The 18612-nt window shown below is 43.0% G+C and overlaps 1 protein-coding gene across 8 annotated transcripts in view; it reads left to right on the forward strand.

The window, feature by feature from the left end:
- The window catches only part of SASH1 (SAM and SH3 domain containing 1), an 843335-nt gene that overhangs the window by 735344 nt on the left and 89379 nt on the right, over positions 1-18612 (forward strand). For 6 of the 8 annotated variants that reach the window (XM_075924386.1, XM_075924390.1, XM_075924391.1 and 3 more), the window contains exons 3-7: positions 10-60; positions 170-219; positions 12989-13029; positions 14085-14171; positions 16232-16344. In XM_075924386.1, the coding sequence (XP_075780501.1) occupies positions 10-60; positions 170-219; positions 12989-13029; positions 14085-14171; positions 16232-16344 (342 nt within the window). Of the gene's footprint in view, positions 1-9; positions 61-169; positions 220-11802; positions 12577-12674; positions 12961-12988; positions 13030-14084; positions 14172-16231; positions 16345-18612 lie in introns of those variants that run through there. The other 2 variants (XM_075924392.1, XM_075924393.1) reach the window with 2 other exon arrangements.

Below are 18612 nucleotides of genomic sequence, written 5' to 3' on the forward strand. Positions count from 1 at the left end.
CTGTTTTAGGAGAAACCCGATGCCAGCCCCACATCACTACAGCTGCGATCCCAGATTGAAGTAAGCACAATGACTTTAATCATCTATTTATGTTTTGGATTTTGTTTGCATCACTTGGGTGAAGCTTGTTGTTTTATCTGCACTTATGGCAATGTATCTTCCCTTACAGGAATCGCTTGGCCTCAGCAGTACTTTGTCAACACCAGAAACTGAAAGAAAGTAAGTTTGGATTTCTTGAGGGGCGCAGGGGAGCCTTAAGTGCAAATTTTTATATGAATCAGCCAATTCATGTGAAACTGACTTGATTTTACATAATTCCAGCTGAATCACCCATGGAAAACAAAACTGACACCTCTTCTCTTACTGTGTTTCTCCCTTGGTATCTCTGAGTGGACGTGTGTATGCATGTATGTAATATAAGGAGCTGTAAGAAGTATCATCAATTTCCCTGTAATCTAAAATATCCCTTTTTAAAAATAATAAGCTTTTTTGTTACTATACCTAAAAGTTCTAAAAACAAAAATAGGAATTAAACACTGAAACTACTTTCCCTTTCTTGTGAGTTCACGGTTTTGTTAATGTGTTTTTGAATACCAACAGGGTTAGTTAAGAAAACGTATAGGGTGCCTACTTTCAAATATGTGGTGCTTTAGTTATTAATAGGACACTTCACCCCCACATTTGAATGTCCAGCAAGATACTTGTTGGGCACTGTGGCTGTGTCTCCTTTAGGGTCTTAAAAAATGTGCTATCATTGCTCAAACTGGTTCAGTTGCAGCAGTGTGAGCTCTAGATGAGAGAGGCTACAGATACCGTCACTGTTTTATGTGCTGGTAGTATTAGTCATGCTCAGTGCAGACTTTGGCATCATATTGTTTACAGGCCAGTGGCCCGTTTGCGGTAGAGTTTCCAAACTTGCAAACACGGGTGTTACCAATTATTGAAAAATCTCTTTTGTGTGGAAAAAGTCTCAGTATCCTCTTTGAGGGTATTTCCTTGTCTGTTTTCCTTTTCATTCAATTATAATTAAACCAAAATGCCACTTTTATGAAATCTTAAAGAACTACAGCCTGGGGGGGAGCTAAGATTTCATATAATAATAATTACTTAGTCCATCTGTAGATCTCAAAGAGCTAGATGGGAAAATGGAGGCACAGAGAGCTGGAGTAACTTCCCTTTTGCCCTGTGGAAGGCCAGCAGCAGGACTTGAGAATAGAACCCATGTCTTCTGATAACTAATGACATAACCATTTGGAGCCACTCCCTTGCAGTGTAGGTGCAAGGGAGCATAGGATACCCTGAACACAAAGGAAGCATTACAAACATAAATTTACTTGGAATGGTTTTATTCAGAAAAAATGCTTGTTTTGTTTTGTTTCCCTGAAAGAATGACGACTTCACTTCTCAGTTCAAATGACAAATGCAGAGGAGTTTGATCAAAAGAGCTGTCTTGTTGTGGTATAGATGTTTGGGCTTGGACTGGAGCCCAAGCTCTGGGATCCTCCTGTCCCTCAGGGTCCTAGAACAGTGTGTGTAGGGGTCACATGCAGCCCATCGAGGTTCTATGTGTGGCCCACCAGACATTTTGTTTACTGTTGCTCACATGCAGGGTTGACAGATTCCTTTGGTTTCCTTCCATGTAGGTTTTTTTCCTACTGATGTCACTAAAGTGACATGCACATAAACCAAAAGCACATAAAGTGAAGTGCATGCTGATTGCCCACAATAGGGGTTACCAAACTTTTTGAGACAGGGACCAGTAAATCCATTCACGAGCTTTTGGAGGACCGGTAACATTCATTTGCATATTTCCATATTCATTAAGCAAATGATGAATTTGCAAATAAATTGTTTCTGGTCCTCCCAAAGCCCCCAGTGCCAGCTGTAGCAAAGCTTTTGATACGGTCTCCCACAATATTCTTGCCAGCAAGTTAAGGGAATATTGATTGGATAAATGGACTATAAGATGGATAGAAAGCTGACTAGACCAGGGTTTCCCAAACTTTTTACGTTATTTGGAACCTGTTTTTTTAGTACTGTTTTTTGCAGCCCAAAAATATAAATGTATATTTAAAAAAATGAAAAACGAATACATTTTCAGTTTCACCCAGTTGCATCCTCTGCCCAGCCTGGGCCAGGGCTTGGGGGACCCAGTGCTGCACGGGCACTCCGGGAGGCGGGAGCAGGAGCAGATTGGGGGTAGGGTATCTGGCTAGGAGGGAGGGTACCAGGAGGGGACTTGAGTAAGGAGTTGGACCTCCCTGGTCTGGCACCCTCTGGACCTGACTGGTCCCAGATGAGGGATTTTTTTGGACCAGGGGAAGTCATTTCAGGGCTCCTAGTTGTCCGTCCATCCTCACTAGGCTTCTTTGCACCTCCCTCCCCTGCAACCCAGCTGAGCTGCCCACCCCCACAGGTTCCGTGCACCTCCTCTAAAAACATCCCCCACAATCCAAGGGAGTGCAGCACCAGTTCCCTGCAGCCCCTCACGGCCCAGCTGAGCTGCCCTTCTGTTCCCTATGACTTCCCCCATTCACCTCAGCCCAGTTGAGCCCCGCACTGGTTCCCTGCAGGCCTCCCCCACAGCACAGCTGAGCCCCATTTCCCTGCACCTCCCCCCAAGCCCCACAAAACTGCTGAGCCCAGCTCTGATTTCCTGCCCCTCCCTTCCCTTGAGTCTAGCCCCAGTTCCCCGCACCTCCCTCCTCCTGCAGCCAAACTGAGCTCTGAACTCTGCCCCTCTCCCCGGAGCCCAGCCCAGCTCAACCCAGCCCCCCGCATCTCTTCACTCTCGCAGCCCAGCTGATCTCCGTTTCCCTACACCTCTCCGCAGGCATACTGAGCCCAGCGCTGATTCCCTGCCCCTCCCCCCCTTGAGTCCAGTGCCCGGTTCCCGGCACCTCCCTCCTCCTGAAGCCCAGCTGAGCCCAACGCCTCGCACCTCCCCTCTCCCCCTGCAGCCCAGCCTGGCGCCCCCCTGGCACGGCACCCAGGGCAGCTCCCTCCCCCTCACCCCTGCCTCTGCCAGGAGCCCGGAACATCCAGCTGCATCCTCCACCCAGCCCGGCCCAGGCCTTGGGGGACCCGGCGCCACACGGACACTCCAGGAGCCCAAAGCACCCCGACAGCCATGCTGAGGCCCAGTATTTTTTTCCTGTGGACCAGTACCGGGCCATGTCCCATAGTTTGGGAAACGCTGGCACACAACATTGTGTGCACTCTCTGTATCCAATCAAAGCGCTGCTCTGGTTCAATCAGCACATCCCGCAAATTCTAGTTCAGTTAGAAAAATTACCCTATCCTGAGGGATTGTCTTGGTTACCATAATCTTGTGGACCACCAAGATGGAGGGTCACTGATGTGATCAGCCCACTAGCTTAGGTTGCCCATTGCTGCCCTAGAGTCTGGGCTCCAGCCCAAACCCAAACATCAACACCGTGATTAAACAGCCCCATACCCAGACCCAAGTCAGCTGGCCCATGCCAACTACCGGTTTTCGACTGTAGTACAGACATACCCTGCTGTACCACTTTTGACGGCTCAGTGACATGATGACTGTGCATCTGGCCTGAAATTTTCAATGAGACTTTTTTTTTATCAGAAAATGTTGATTTGTTGAAATTGAATTTTTTGTGGCAATGTATCCGTATCAGTTAAAGGTTTCTCAGTTCCAGGATGAAATTTCTGGTCAGACACACAACTTAAAATAGCCAACAGCTTGATGTTTATGGCACTTACCCGGGACATGGGAGATCTAGTTCAGGCTTGATTCAGAACAGAGATTTTAATCTGTTTGTTTCAAGTGATGACACTACCCACTGAACTATACAGTGAATCTGTTACACTTTCTTTGACCCAATACATTATTTACACAAAGTGGAACAGTTCCAGCAGAGGAAGTGATGGGGAAGGGGAAAAAAGAGAGACACGGATTCTTACCTAGTGCTTAGGGTACCTGTCTGGGATGTGGTAGACCCAGCTCTGCCTTATTCAGGGCCCTAACTACTGGACAATTGTGGGAGGCAAAGGGTGTCTCTCTCGTGAGATTTGCTATATATTTCAAAATATCTTGTTTTCGTTCCTGTGCAGAAATAAGATGATAATCTCAGTCTAGTTTCTATCGGACAAATAAATGTCTGCCTGTCACAAAATCCTGCCGATCACTTGGCATAAAACTAGTAACCACTTCCATTTCAGTCAAGAGATGAGAGTGCTCTGTGTGCTGGGAGATCAAATTACCTTTTCACCTCTAGAGATGGTCTCAAAAAAGGGGGTGAGAAAGCGTAAGTTTCCATTACTGCTGTCCATACTGTTCCTGCTCAATAGAAAGAGAGTGTCATAAAATGTGTTTGCTGTGGCATTAACAATGCTCATTTCATTACTTTGGGTATACTGAGGAGCCAGGGCTTGCGTGGGGAGACATAATGAGAAAAAATATTGTGGTACCAAACTAAGCAGAGAGGCATCTGAGGTTTGTGTGGTGATGTTGCTTATATAGCTGGTAATACCCGATGTGTTTCAAAACTGCTGGAAATTTGATCAATAAAAACAGGAGGCAAAATCGCATTTGTTCAAGTCTAGTTTTAACTTTCATGACCAGTTGAGTTTTTCAGATCAGTTGCTTTTATAAATAGAATCAGTTTTGCAGTTTTTATAGTGTTGTAATACTCTGTAAATAACTCAATGGAAAATGATACTTATTAAATGTTTGTATTTTTCTTCGATTTCTAGTACATTTTTTTCCTGTCAGGTTTAATTTCCACACATACAGCCTTCATGTTGCAGCATTCTTGTCAGCTGGAATGTGAGGGCAATATTGTAAAGTCTGAGCTTGCCTCCAGCATAGTGGTATGCCTTTCTATATAACTGCTGTTTTTCATTTTGAACATCACCGTCCCCAGAACAGCAATCCTGACTATGCAGACACAACTGAATTTTGTTTTTGACAAAATGTATGACCAATATAAGACCAAATAGCCAGGAAACATGTTCGTGGATCTGCTATTGTTGCTTCTTGGTGTCAGTAAAGTGTTAAGCCAGGGGTATATCATATAGTCCTTGAATGCTTTTATTTCTCTAAGACAGCTAGCCAAGGAAGTTTACTGAAGCCAAGGGAATGAGGTGTGGGGAGGGGGAGGTTTGTTTACTTCATTGTAAACATGATATTTTAAACAATGGAAACCAACTTTCTGATTAGTCCCCATATTTGAGTAGTCAAGACTCTACATGATGGGCTAATGAGTTCTGTATGTTTGACAGGAAATCCAGGTCAGTCCTACTCCCCTTGAACTCAGAGTTCTGCATCCTGTGTCTCATCCTGTTTTTAGCAGATCCAGGGATGTTGAGGAGGAAAGTTATTTGTTTTCCCTCTTGGGGGATAGATCTGTGTTGCTGCGACTCTTCACTGCATTGGCCTTGTTGTGTATTTTAAATGTAGTGTATCAGAGAATCTTCCAAAAGGATAGGAGCTAGGTGCCAAGTACAAGAACACCACATACTGGCAGAACAAGGAACAGGTCCTATGTAAGTTTTTCTTTTTAGCTAGGGGGTAGGGAAGGAGAAAACGGGGATCAATAATTGTGAGTGAATCTATCAACTGCGTCGCATTCTCATCATGTTATAAATCTTTGTGCCTTCCCCCCTCCCCCCCATGGATGTCCTTAAGTGTCCCATCATGCACAAATCATTCACTGCTTTTTGAACGATATTGTTCATCAGTATAGCACAGCTGCTAACCAAGGACATGAAGCTATGTTACATTAATGTTGTGATGCACGTTCCCATATCCGTCAGGCTGAGGCAAGATGCATTTTAAATATTCTCTGCCGATTGAACCACTAGACCTATACAGATTGCAGAAGCCAGGTAGAGGTTGACCTGTCCAGCAGAGGCTATAGGAATGCTTGTATCATGTGCATGCTGCATGATGTAACATTTCTGAAGGGCTTAACATTCCAGCTTAGAGGAGGAGTATCTATGCTTTTAGCAGCTGCGTCCTTAACTCTCTTCTTCAGCTGTTCACAAATGTAAAACTCTGTTATTCCATGTGTCTTAATCTGAACTTCTTGCATTTGGAGTCTAGGCACTTGTGATCGGCCCTCTGGCCAGTGGGAGGAGGTTTTTATGATGTTTTGAATGTTGGGACTGTTTTCTGTGAAAGCTACTTGATTCAAAAGGCATGCAGCAAAGTTGATATCAAAGAAACCAGAGGATCAATGACAAAAGCAGCCATCTGCAGACTATGTCTTCTTTTTGGGGAACACTGTTAATTTAATCCATTCTCATAGGCTGAAGATTTGTTGACTAGGGTTGCCAGATGGTTTCAACAAAAATACCAGACACACTTGATATTACATCACTATCTACATTACATCTTATTTAGAAAATACATTTATATTTTCTCAATTTGTTTCCTGAACTGAAAGCTCGAATACTGGACTGTCCGGTTCAAAACTGGACATCTGGCAATCTTATTGTTGACCTACATATGTAGGGTTTTAAACACAGTTTCCATTATTTGGTATAAACTCAAATTCATCTTGGGTAGTAATCCTCCAGATCAGTGTGGTGCTGATGTGGTTCTTTATACAAAATAACACATAAGACCTCAATTCTGGTTCCGCTGGTATTTTTAATCCAGTGGTCATTGGCAGTGATCTTTAGCTCCAACTCTCCTAATGCTCTTCTACTGTAGCATACAGACTCCATGCCAAGTGCCCAAAGCAAGAAAGTCATTAAATCAGTTTTCTTGGTTGCATTACTATTGTGCGGCTTAATTTGCTCACGCTAGTTTCTGGCAGCCTGTCACAGTTCCTGACTAACTGTGGCAGATGACTGTGAGCTTATCTATGATGAAACAGGGGAGTTACAGTGTTGGGGATGTGAAACAGGAAGAGGACAAAAACTGAGAACAACAAAAACCAAACCAACTCAGGACCCCAAAGTTGCACTTAAAGACAGAATAAATTCCCACTGTGTAAGCTAAAAATGTCAAGGAAAATATTGTGGGGAAGGGGAGAAAGAAAAGCTTTATCTCCCCAATTTTTGAAGTACTTAAACATTTCTCTATATGTGGTGGTTGCAAGAATAAAAAAGAGTCAGTGTATGCATGTACGGCCCTATATTAACTTTTTTGAGGCCAGATCAGCAGAAGGCAAACTATTTGTGCTGCCTGTCAATAGCCTCCCAAAGAGAGAGAGGGCAGGAAATTCAAACAATAAATAACACCCACAATAAGAGCAAAAGGCCTGCCAAACACAGTGTGTTACACATGATAAGTGTGATCTCTGTGTCTCTGGGCAGCAGGAAGATTTCAATCCTGGTAATTTTGCATAGGGAGGTTTTTCTAAAGAGCCCTAAACTTGTGACAGCCAGTCAGAGTAGTATGCAACAACCAACATGCTTTGTGTGTAGAGAGACATGATATTTCTTAAATTGGGCCCAGCTTACTGCTCTGGAAGTATTTTAGAATGGATGATTATCTGCCGGCTTGCATGGATCCCTCTGTGCGTACTCTTGCCACTTGCTAAACATCATATCCATAGCCATTGGCCATACTCACACAGCACTAGCAGAACCAACATGACAAGTTCCACATTGGCTCTGGTGGGGGAGGAAGGACAACAAAAATAACAGCTCAGTGTTTGTTTCCACTGAGAAAGTTTTGACCTGCTTAAAGAGCCATTGCTATGGAAACCTAATGAGAAGATAATTGAATGGAACCTCTTTGCTTCCATCTCTTTCTCACACTGATGCCAGGAAGGTCAGAACCTTGCAGCCTTGCTTTCCCTTCAGGTCCATGCAAATTTGACAAAATACTAAAGGCCCATTTTCCTCCTCTATGCCAGCCCCCTTAGATAAATTATCTTGTATTCAGTTGGTAACAGTTATACAGATGTCGGCTTTCACCCTGATTATGTGACTGGGCCCTGTACAATGCATACAGATAACCAAGTGGCCTTCCAAAGGAGCATGCAGAGGCTTTTGTGTTGATTTATTCAGCAATCCAAATGTGAATATTTTTAGATCCAAAATCCCATCCCAAATCATCCACTCCAAAAGGGTTGTAAATAGTTATTGACAAGAGTGAAGAGGGCCAGTATCAATTTACTGAAGATTATAATGGTCTTGGTTTCAGTTTTTTGACTGCATTAGATACCTATGGACTTTATGTCCTGTAAAGAGCTGTGGTCATGTTTTAAAGCATACCTGCATTGATAACACTTAAAGGCAAAATAAAAGCCAGTCTGAATCACTTCATTCTCTGCTCCTCTGTTATGGTTTGTTTTGAGAATGATGGGCTCTTGAAAACCAACAATACAGTCATAAAAGCAGCACATGGTGTCATTTGTTTCCTTTTTCAATTCTGTTATGGTCCAGCTCAGGGCTATTTCACATCTCAGGGCACATATGGACTGTGTGTCTTGTAAAATCAGCCACTATGTATGCAAGGTAAGCATTGGTGTTTTCCTATCTCAGAACCGAATATGCTCTCAATTAATAGGGAAAGTTGTACCTATCAACTTTGAGAGCTGTAGCCAAAAGCCCATGTTGTTAGTGGATACTTTTGTTCAATAACATATATATGCAGTGATCTCTGTCCTCAGGAGGTGTCTTGGCAACACCATCTCTAGGTGTGTGTGGAATGTGCAAACAGGTGTGTGTGGAATGTGCAAACAGGTGGGTGCTATAGCAATTAGCATTACCATTTGTTAAGGATTAATCATGAGTTAAGTCCTGGTGGCACTTTTGGTGTGGCTGGTGTTGCCACAGTGTGTATAAAATTGTGTGTACCTAAGACGCCAACTGCATTGGATCACATAATTTCTGTAAAATGGGTATGTAGCAAACATGGTCATTGGATCCAAAGAGTTACCTTCATTTTTAACCTGTTTGGAGCCCGTTTTTTTATTTCTTGTTTTCACATCTCAAGCTCACAAGATGTTAAAAATAGGCCTAGGAATGGTTTTGAAATTGAGATACACAGATAAAGTTCTGAAATTCTGACACTTCTAAACTCCTATGTAGTATTAGAATATACTTCTAGAAGAATGGCTCTGTGTAAGCTCAAAAGCTTCTCTCTCTCACCAGCAGAAGCTAGTCCAATAAAAGGTATTACCTCACCCACCTTGTCTGTCCTCCTTTTGTGGAATATACATGGCAACATTTCCTTGTCTGAAGCTGGATCCATAGATTTCTCATGTATATGCAGTGACAGAATACATTTCATGTAGAAGCCTACTAATGAAGTTGTACATCAGAGCACAACAAAACTGAAGGCCTTCCCAGTAGAGTAATGGCATTTGGCTGCATTTCAGACATGCAGTGCTGAAACTTCTGCCAAGTGTCACTGCATCATTAACTTTCAGTACTAGTTATCAGTCTATGAATGGAAGAACACAAATCACTTTCAGCGCATGTTCACAGAGAAGCTGCAGATTTAACACAGTAAAGAAGTGTAATTTGCAAATCAAATCAAACATAAACCAACTGTGAAGGCCCATGGAATTTTTCACCATACATGTTGAAAGGGAAACACTTGATTGATGTTGTAATATTTTTGGTTTAAAAAAAAAATCAGAGTTGTGTGGGAGAACTTACAGGTATGTGCTTTGTCTTATGAACACTCTCCTTGGTTTTGTCAGCTTTTCCATCTTTTAAGACAAGCTGTTGGTATTTTCACGGTCAGTCCAGAGATGAAAGAAAGACTTCACAATTACAGAATGCATGAAATGATTATTGGAGAAGTTTGTCTTTCCACCTACGAATTATCTCTTTACTTTCTCTGTTGCCAGGAATTTGCATCTGAGGTCAATAGTCAGTATCTTTAAAAATAAAACAGAGTTACAATTAGATCGTGGTCTGCTTTGCTGTGGTCCTCTCCTCCTCTGCCACTGTAGCTAGCTCTGGCACATCAAAAGATGGCTGCTGCTGTGCAAGGCTTTGGTAGTTGATATGAAATGATTTGGTGGCTTCAGGCCAAATCCTAGTGAACAGATGCCCACAATTCCACCATGACACCGGGTACTTACTGCATCCTGGTTGGCAGCTTTGGCAGTCAAGAGAAGGATTAAAATGGGAGTGAAGGCTAAACAACCTCCTCACCACAAAGAAAGGTGTCTCTGCTCCACTGTGACATCTTCTGCCTTGAGCCAGTGAGGAGAAGCTTTCACTGTTTGGCCTACACTGCTCCTGTTCTGATAATAAATAAGGCTTTGTTTTCCAGGGATGTCAGTTTGGCACTTTCCATAAGCACCGAATTAGTTAAAAAATGATTTGCTGGATGCTGAAGTCCACGTAAGGGCACAAAAAGGTAATAGGGTTAGCTCTTTCCTCATAGAGTCCAAGTTCTCTTATTGCACTGATACAAAGGTCTGCATGCTTTTTGGGGGATGGAGGAATGAGCAAATAATACCATTTAAGAAATGCCACTGCCATCATTATGTTAGAAATCCTGGCCCCATTGAAGTCCCAGAAATATTTGTCAGTGTCTTTGGTGAGGTTAGCATTTCACTCCAAGGCTATGTCTAGACTACATCCCTCTTTCGAAAGAGGGATGGATGTAAATTAGACAGATCAAAATTGCAAATGAAGCCGGGATTTGAATATTCCGCACTTCATTTGCATAATGGTGGCCGCCTGTTCTTTCGAAAACAAGTATTTCAAAAGTGAAACCGCTGTCTAGACGTGGTTCTTTCGGGAGAAAAAAAACCCATTTTTGAAAGATCCTGTACTCAAAAAATGAGGCTTACAGCATCTTTCGAAAAAGGTTTTTTTCCTGAAAGAACCACATCTAGACAGCGGTTTCACTTTTGAAATACTTGTTTTCGAAAAAATAAGCGGCCACCATTATGCAAATGAAGCGTGGAAAATTCAGATCCCGGCTTCATTTGCAATTTTGATCTAATTTACATCTCTTTCGAAAGAGGGATGTAGTCTAGACATGACCCAAGTCTATAGGAACTGAGAACTGTCTTCCCGTGCCTGTTGTTTGAACTCTTTCATGAGAAAGCAGTATTTGACTGCAAGTGCAGTGAACCACCTAGATTATTAATTTTCTCCCTACTTGCTTTTCCATCCACGAATAAATTTCAGCAGCAAGGAAATAAGCAAATGCCCCTTCCACCTGGTGCAGTCCAAATCTGGAATGTTGTTACATCAGCTGGTTTGCCATTTGTGCAGGATTACACTTCTGATCAAACTGAAGTAGAAAAAAAGATGGCATTTCACAGCTCTGCTGTGCCAGCTTCTCTTAGCTTGGATGAATTACTGAATCAAAACTAAACTTCATAGTGTCTCATTTTCTCTTTAATGATCTCTTTTCAAACTGATAAACATGATTTTAAGGCTTGCAAAATGCTGTCCTGTAATTGCTTGGATTGTTTAACATTGTGAATTGGTATGAAGCAAAAAGTTTTCCTTTTAAAGGTTTTCTGAATTGACCAAAAACTCTGTGGTGCCCTCTGCTGGGAGTCTAAGACAATGCAGAAGAACATGGGTGAATTAATACAAAAAGGTTCATGAAATACAGTAGAACTTCAGAGTTACAAACACTAGAGTTTCTAACCTGCCAGACGAGCCAGTCAACCACACACCTAATTTGGAAACTGTATTATCAGACAGCAGCAGAGACATACACGCAAACACATACACACATGCAAATGCAGTACGGTATTAAATGTAACCTGCTAAAAAGAAAGGAGGGATTTTAAAAAAAAAAGGTGAGGAACCTTTTGCTGTCGTTTTCATAGAAACTAAGATGATTAATAGCAACATTTTTTCTTCTGAATAGTGACGTTTCAAAGCTGTATTAAGTCAATGTTAAGTTGTAAACTTTGAAGAAACAACCATACTGTTTTGTTCAGCGTTAGGAACGACCTCCATTCCCGGAGGTGCTTAGTTTAGAGTATGCCATATCCTGTATACAAGACTTGAATGATAAGACTGGGGTTGGTTGTTGTTTTGTAGATTGAAATATGCATGCTGTTATTTGCAGAGGTACAACATAGGCGTTGTTTTATCAGGCATTATTGTCCAATAAAATGCAATAGAGAATTTTGCAGACAGTATCACACTAATCATAGCCTGCACTAAGCATGTGATCCAAAGGCCATTGAAACCAATAGAAATGTTTTCATTGACATAAATTTTCATCTGAAGATTTCAAAGAACTTTGCAATGTTCAATAACGATTATTCATGGGCTTAAAAACTGAGCAAATAAGATTTATTTAATGTGTTGCCTGATACTCTTCCAGAGCATAGGCTAAAAAATAAGCCCTAAGGGCTGGATTATGAGTGAGGAAGTAGTAGTAAAGCACATGATTGGAGACAAGCAAGTGATGATCAGCGCTGCTGCACACATCCTGTATGAGCTGAGATGACACACTTTTCTGGGCCTTGGTTTCCCATCTGTAAAGCCAGGGAAATGATCATTCCCCCTCTTGCAACGGTGTGGTTAATTAATGAATAGTTGTGCTCGTAAAATGAAAGGCACTACTAGGGCCAACTTTAAGCATGCACAGCACACGCGGCTACATAGAGCACCTGAAAATCTGGAGCACCATTGGGAGAGCAGGTAAGACTGGGATGACGCCTGCTCGCCTAGAGTGTGCAGCAGGCTCCTTAGGCTGGGGCCATAATCACAGAGCCAAATGCACAGGCACAGCACGTTCTGTGTGAGGGAGAAAGAACGTGGAGGAGTGTCTGAGGGGAACTGTGACTCTCCACTGCGTGAGGCAGGCCAGGCAGCTTAGTATGCTTTGCTGCCTCATCTTGTTTCAGGATTTTCAGAGGGGAACTGAGTTAATGAGGTCAAACTACTGTGATCGGAGCTCACTGGCTATTTGTAAATGGCTACATTTAGAAGAAAAAGAAGGGAAATAAATATGTGACGCATTGGCTTGAAATCACAATTTACTGTAACCAGACAGTCCCCATGAGATAGAAGAACTCTGCAATAGTGAGTCCATTTCTCTTTTCTGTTCTAGGCTTTCCCTTCATAAATCAAGCTCTGAAGAAAGCTCTGTAGGTCAGTATGTTTCATTTCATTTGATGTCTCACTCTATTTACTTTTTTTAAATCTCTTTAAATTTTGTATATGTTGGGTGCAATTACCAAAAGTGCTGAGTACCCATGGTCCAAAATTTGTGGAAGCTGTGTGTGGGGGGGGGGGGGGGAGACGGTGGTAGGGGAGAGGTTATGCCCTAAAAATGAGGGGCAGCATCTACAAGTGGCAGACAGAGCCAGTCTAGCTAATACTGTTCTTTTCTAAATACCCATCTTGCGACTTTCCCCCCCAAGTTGCAGATCCTAGGATGTTAGATCATTGGCAGTTTTTCCATTTACCTTTTTTGAGCCTCCCACACAAACTATCTTTTATATCATTTGGCATAATTTACCAGTCTCTTTCCTTAATTTTTGAGTAACTTTGTGTTGTTGTTAAATGGTGTATTTTTAACTCAAACGTTATTTTTCAGACTGCCCTCTCGCAATTCGCTCATGTAACGAACTCTCTTGTACTAAGTTATCTAGACCTATAAAATCCTGAGATTTTTGCTGAGGGCATTTGGTTTTTATTCCCTTGAAGGCTACACTCACTCGATTTAAACTGAGAAAACTAAAAAACAAATAAATGGCAGGAGCCATATGTGTAGTTAATGTTCTCATAGTATTTCTCATGAAGATCAGCAAAGGGAATATGTAATAAAATAACATTCCTTATCTGATTTGGGGTTTCATCTAAATAATTGTGCCTCAGCTTAAAAGAATTTAAAAAATGCTATAAAAATACAGCCAGGCTTGATGTGAACAGTTAAACAAATGCCAATATGTACACAACAAGGTCTATGTTTTATAATTAAAAAATGCTTCTTGGTAACATATCTCAATCTTCCACCATCAGTCTTGCTCCCAAAGAATGTACATTTCTTTTAGATGGCTAGATTAGCTCAATTCTTGTACCGAGCAAATTCAGAGAAAGAGCAAATTTGGGAAATTTTTCTTGGTGAGGTTACAAGTTGAAGTTTTCAAAGAGGAAAATCTAATTTTCATATTAATGTTCCTTTCTTGTAATTTATTCTTAAGGGAGAGCAGACTGGAAAAAGAAGAATAAGTATTTTTGGCAGAATTTCCGAAAGAACCAGAAAGGAATAATGAGACAGGCTTCGAAAGGTAAAGTCTTTAAGAACACAATGATGCACTGCACTAAAAATGACTTTCAGTAACTCCTTGAAGTCCAAGAAATAAGTATCACAAAACAAAAACTAGAACAATATTATAGTAAATGGACTTCAGGATGTAAATGAGTAGCTGAGTATACAATTAACCGATAAGCCTAGGCTTATCGGTTAATCTTCTCGCCTACTTGCATTTCCCTACTCCTTTTGCTGCCTCTTTATCAGAGGCAATAAGGGGGGTGGAGCAGGAGTTGGTGCTGGGGGGACAGCCTCTCTCCACAGTGAGGCTGGGACCTGCTTGGGCAGAGGCTGGGACCCCGTGCGGATGGGGGTTCCTGCCAGACCAGCCTCTGTCCGCGGCCAGCCCGTGCTGCCATGGACAGAGGCTGCTTCGTGGCAGCCTCCCCTCCCACAGCAGCCTCTGTCTGTGGGGAGCTCAGACACACACACCCCTCCCCATGGAGAGGGGCTGCTGCTACCCTGCACTGCTGCCTTCTTTGCAGTTTTTAAACTGTTTTTTAAACTGGCTCCCCTCGTGGATCAACCTCCAGCTGGCACGGAGGCAGCAGCTGGGATGAAAGGGGGCTCCTCGGGAGTGGGGCTGAAGTGCACTGACTGCCAGCCGCACCTCCAGGGATTATAGAATAGTCAACCGATAAGAATTCTTGTGGATACTCAACTATTCTATTACCTGATATCTAACATCCCTAAATGGACCAATATGGATCATCCTCTCAGATCTAAGGGGGGGGATGTTGCAGTTCACAAGTGTGGAGGTTCAGAATGTTTCTACCACTGAAAAGAGATTTTCCATTGAAGCTGAATTGAATAAAGCTGTACATTTAAGATGGGTTGTATCTGGCATGTAAATAGGGGAGCTAAAGATACTTTGTATGTATTGGCTACATTTGCTATGGTTTATTCTTATGGCTGGTGTGTTTGTTTATGGAATAGTTAGCAAGAGGTTCCACCCTGGTTTGGCTCTGTAGTGCCTTCTCCGGTTAGGTTTAAGGCTGAGCTCAGCGTGGAGTTGCACAGGGCCAGTCTGCAAGTTTAGGAGGGATGAAAGATATCTGCCTGCAAAAAACACAGAAGATGAACCTACCCGTTAGGTTATCAGGGCTGCTTTCCAAGTTCTGCTGCAAGTGGATGCTGAGCATAGTTCTCCACTAGCTTAAAGAGTCACTCGGGTGCAGTGAGGCTGTCATGCAAATGTGGGAGTGGGAAGATGCCTGCAAACATACTCTCTCCTGTTGGATTGCTGTATTGCAAACAGAAGCCTCCCCAGACTGCTGAGGAGGCAGTATGAGTGTGGCAAAAGTATGTTAAAGATAGCAGGACTCTGTTTTAGGATGTAAAAAAATACCTTCAGAAGCAAGTTATCAAGGCAGGTTGCTACATTAGCAGCTCCTTTGCTGCTCTGGTCACTTTCAAATGTAGTCCCAGTCAGTGGTGTGTGTATACACATGCACATGATGATTTTGACCACATCTGCTTGCTTTCTTACCAAACTCTGCTCATTTCAACACATAAAGTAGATCGTTTACTGTAGGCGAGGGCACCTATCTCCATCACTCTGAAAGAGTAGAGATGCCTTCTTTCTTGTATTTTCCAGTGGAACGAAAGTGGCAGCCTGCAGGTACTATGTTACACTGCATCCTCTCTGCGTGGTGCAGGATCAGTCACAAGGTTGGAAAATAAGGGTTTTTCCCTACACTGATCAAATTGTGGTATACATGACCATCCGCACTTATGACCAAAGCGGTCGTAAATTCGGATCCGAGTTACAAACGGCAATCCGCTCTTACGAACAGCGCGGTCGCCATGTAATCCTATGTGATCTGAGTTACGAACACTTCGAGTTACAGACCAAGTGTTGTTCCATAACTTGTTCGTAACTCGGGGACCGGCTGTATAGGAAGGGTCCATCCAGCCTAGTCTGACCAAACTGGGTTCTGGGACAGAAGCAGCCTCACCAAAGTGTGTGTCCAAACACTTGCCTTTCAGTGCTGAATTCTTGTGGAGATGTGTTTCATCTCTTCCTTTTCTCTTTAGGAGAGGATGTTGGTTATGTGGCAAGTGAGATCACAATGAGCGATGAAGAACGGATCCAGCTGATGATGATGGTCAAAGAGAAGATGATCACCATTGAGGAAGCACTGGCAAGGGTATGTGATGCAAACAGTTGTCCATGATTCCTTCTGTCCCAATGTCCTATGGAGCTTGAGGCTCTGTATCCTGTCACTTGTTGAGCCTAACATGGTGTTTTTCTGAATAGTGCAACATTGTGCAAAGAGCAAAGTGGTGACCCACAGCTTCACTGTGGTATGTGATAGCGTCGCCACTTTACCATAAAGTCATGGGGCTGATTCCACAGCAAAGGTTGAGGTTACGCTTTCAAACTAAACCACAGTTTTCCAAGACTTTTTAACTTTGTTCAAGAAACACATATCCTCTGTACCTGTTTTTGGTACAACATTTCTTGTACTTTCAAGCCCAGCATACCCATAGTCCTGAATGAGGAACAGGTGCCTGAGCCACATTTGGAAAAGAATTAGGCTGAAGTATCAGTTACAATACTGAATGCCACATATGCATAGCTTGCTCCATTTCACTAACTTTGGAAAAATACCCCAGGCTGGAACATGCCCCATTCTGAGACATTCAGAGGTTTGAGTTTATGATTGTGCCCATTAAGAGGAGGAATAGTTTAGACTCAGAAGTCTTACTGAACATCATAAGGCAATGCCATAACCTCTATAACTTTGATGCATATGGTGAAAGCTAATCATAAGACAGCAAGTAATTGAGTTGTCATTGATTTCTAACCTCCATTCACTATCCTTCCTCATTGTGTTGTGTCTAATTTAGGCCTGGTCTACACCTAAAACTTCCATACTGCCTATCTGCAGAAAAACATCTTCCCTCACTGTGGCAAGTGTACACCCTATAGCAGCATAGCTGCAGCTATGCTCCTGTAGTTCTTGTACGGTGAATACCCCAGGAGACTGTGATTTCCTTGTGCAAGGGATCTCTTGTATTTGCCTGTGGGAGACGCTGTGCATTCATTGTAAGGTATACATAATGTAATGTAGACTCTGCAGTGTTTTATGAAATAATAAAATGAATACTTTTATCATATAATAAATGGAAACAGCATAGATATATCCAGGCATCTTGAAATCAGTATGTTCTAATTAGCACTCACGTGAAGTTAGAATATTTCAAAAGCATTCAGGCTCTTTGAGCTGCAGGAGCTTGATTCCTTGTTGGAAGATAGGATGCAGCCTTTCAGGGCATGTTTCTGAAAAACCTTTTCATGTTGAAGTTCCTTCTTCGGAGTGCTGACCAAGCCCAAATTAGTTAATTCTTAATTACCACGTTCAGGCTCGCAGAGTAAATACGCGTCTTACATCTTGCTTCAGTTGACTCCTTACAAATAAGTATAAGATTTCATTTGATGTTCCCACAGTAGGATGACTTTCTGTATTGCATGTTGTCTGTGTCAGGTGTTACAGTTTTTATCTGTCCTTGCTAGGACAGGTTGGGTAAACTTTTTGGCCTGAAGGTTACATCAGGGTATGGTAATTGTATGCAAGTCCATGAATTTTCATTAAATTGGGTCTGGGGTGCGAAAAGAGGTGAGGGCTCTGGCTTGGAGGGTGCAGGCTCTGTGATCAAGCTGGGCAGAAGGTTTGGGGGACAGGAGGTGACTCAGGGCTGGGACTGAGGGATTTGGAGGAGTGGAGGGAGCTCTGGGCTGGGGCAGCGGATTGAAGTGCAAGTTTGTGGGTGGGGTGAGGGATCTGCTAGGGTGTGGCTGGGGAAGAAGGATTTGGGTGCTTAAGGGGGCTAGGGCTGAGGGATTCAGAAGGCAAGACAATGATCAGGGCTAGGGGAGGAGATTGGGATGAGGCAGGGCTCAAGAGAGCAGGTTGCGCTGATCTCCTCAAGCAACTCCCAGAAGCAGTAGCATGTCCCCCTTCCAGTCGGCCAGGTGGAAGTTTGCGCTGCCTGTGTGCTGGAGGTACCCCTGTAGCTCCCACAGGCTGCAGTTCCCAGCCGATCAGAGTTGTGGGGATGTTGCATGGGGCCAGGCCGCTGCTATGGGAGCCACACAGAGCCGTGGCATGCACTGACTAGGGCAAGCCCTAGGTTCTGCTCCCCAGAGGAAGTGCTAAGGTTGGATGTGGCCCACCCCTGTGCTAGAATGTGCGTAAACATCAACTATTATGCTGCTGCTCATCGCTATGCATACATTTTGATGCAGGTGTATAATTCCCAGTTCAAGAAGACATACCTACACTAGCTCTGCTCCAGACAGCCCATAAAGTTTAATGAAAATCTCCTCAGCAATTTTTGGGGACTTGCCTCTAAAATAAAGACAGATGCGGGTTTTTTCCCCCACAAAATGCACTGCCTGACATGAGCTTTTC

This window comes from Pelodiscus sinensis, chromosome 3 (genome assembly GCF_049634645.1).
Source record: "Pelodiscus sinensis isolate JC-2024 chromosome 3, ASM4963464v1, whole genome shotgun sequence".
NCBI lineage: Eukaryota > Metazoa > Chordata > Testudines > Trionychidae > Pelodiscus > Pelodiscus sinensis.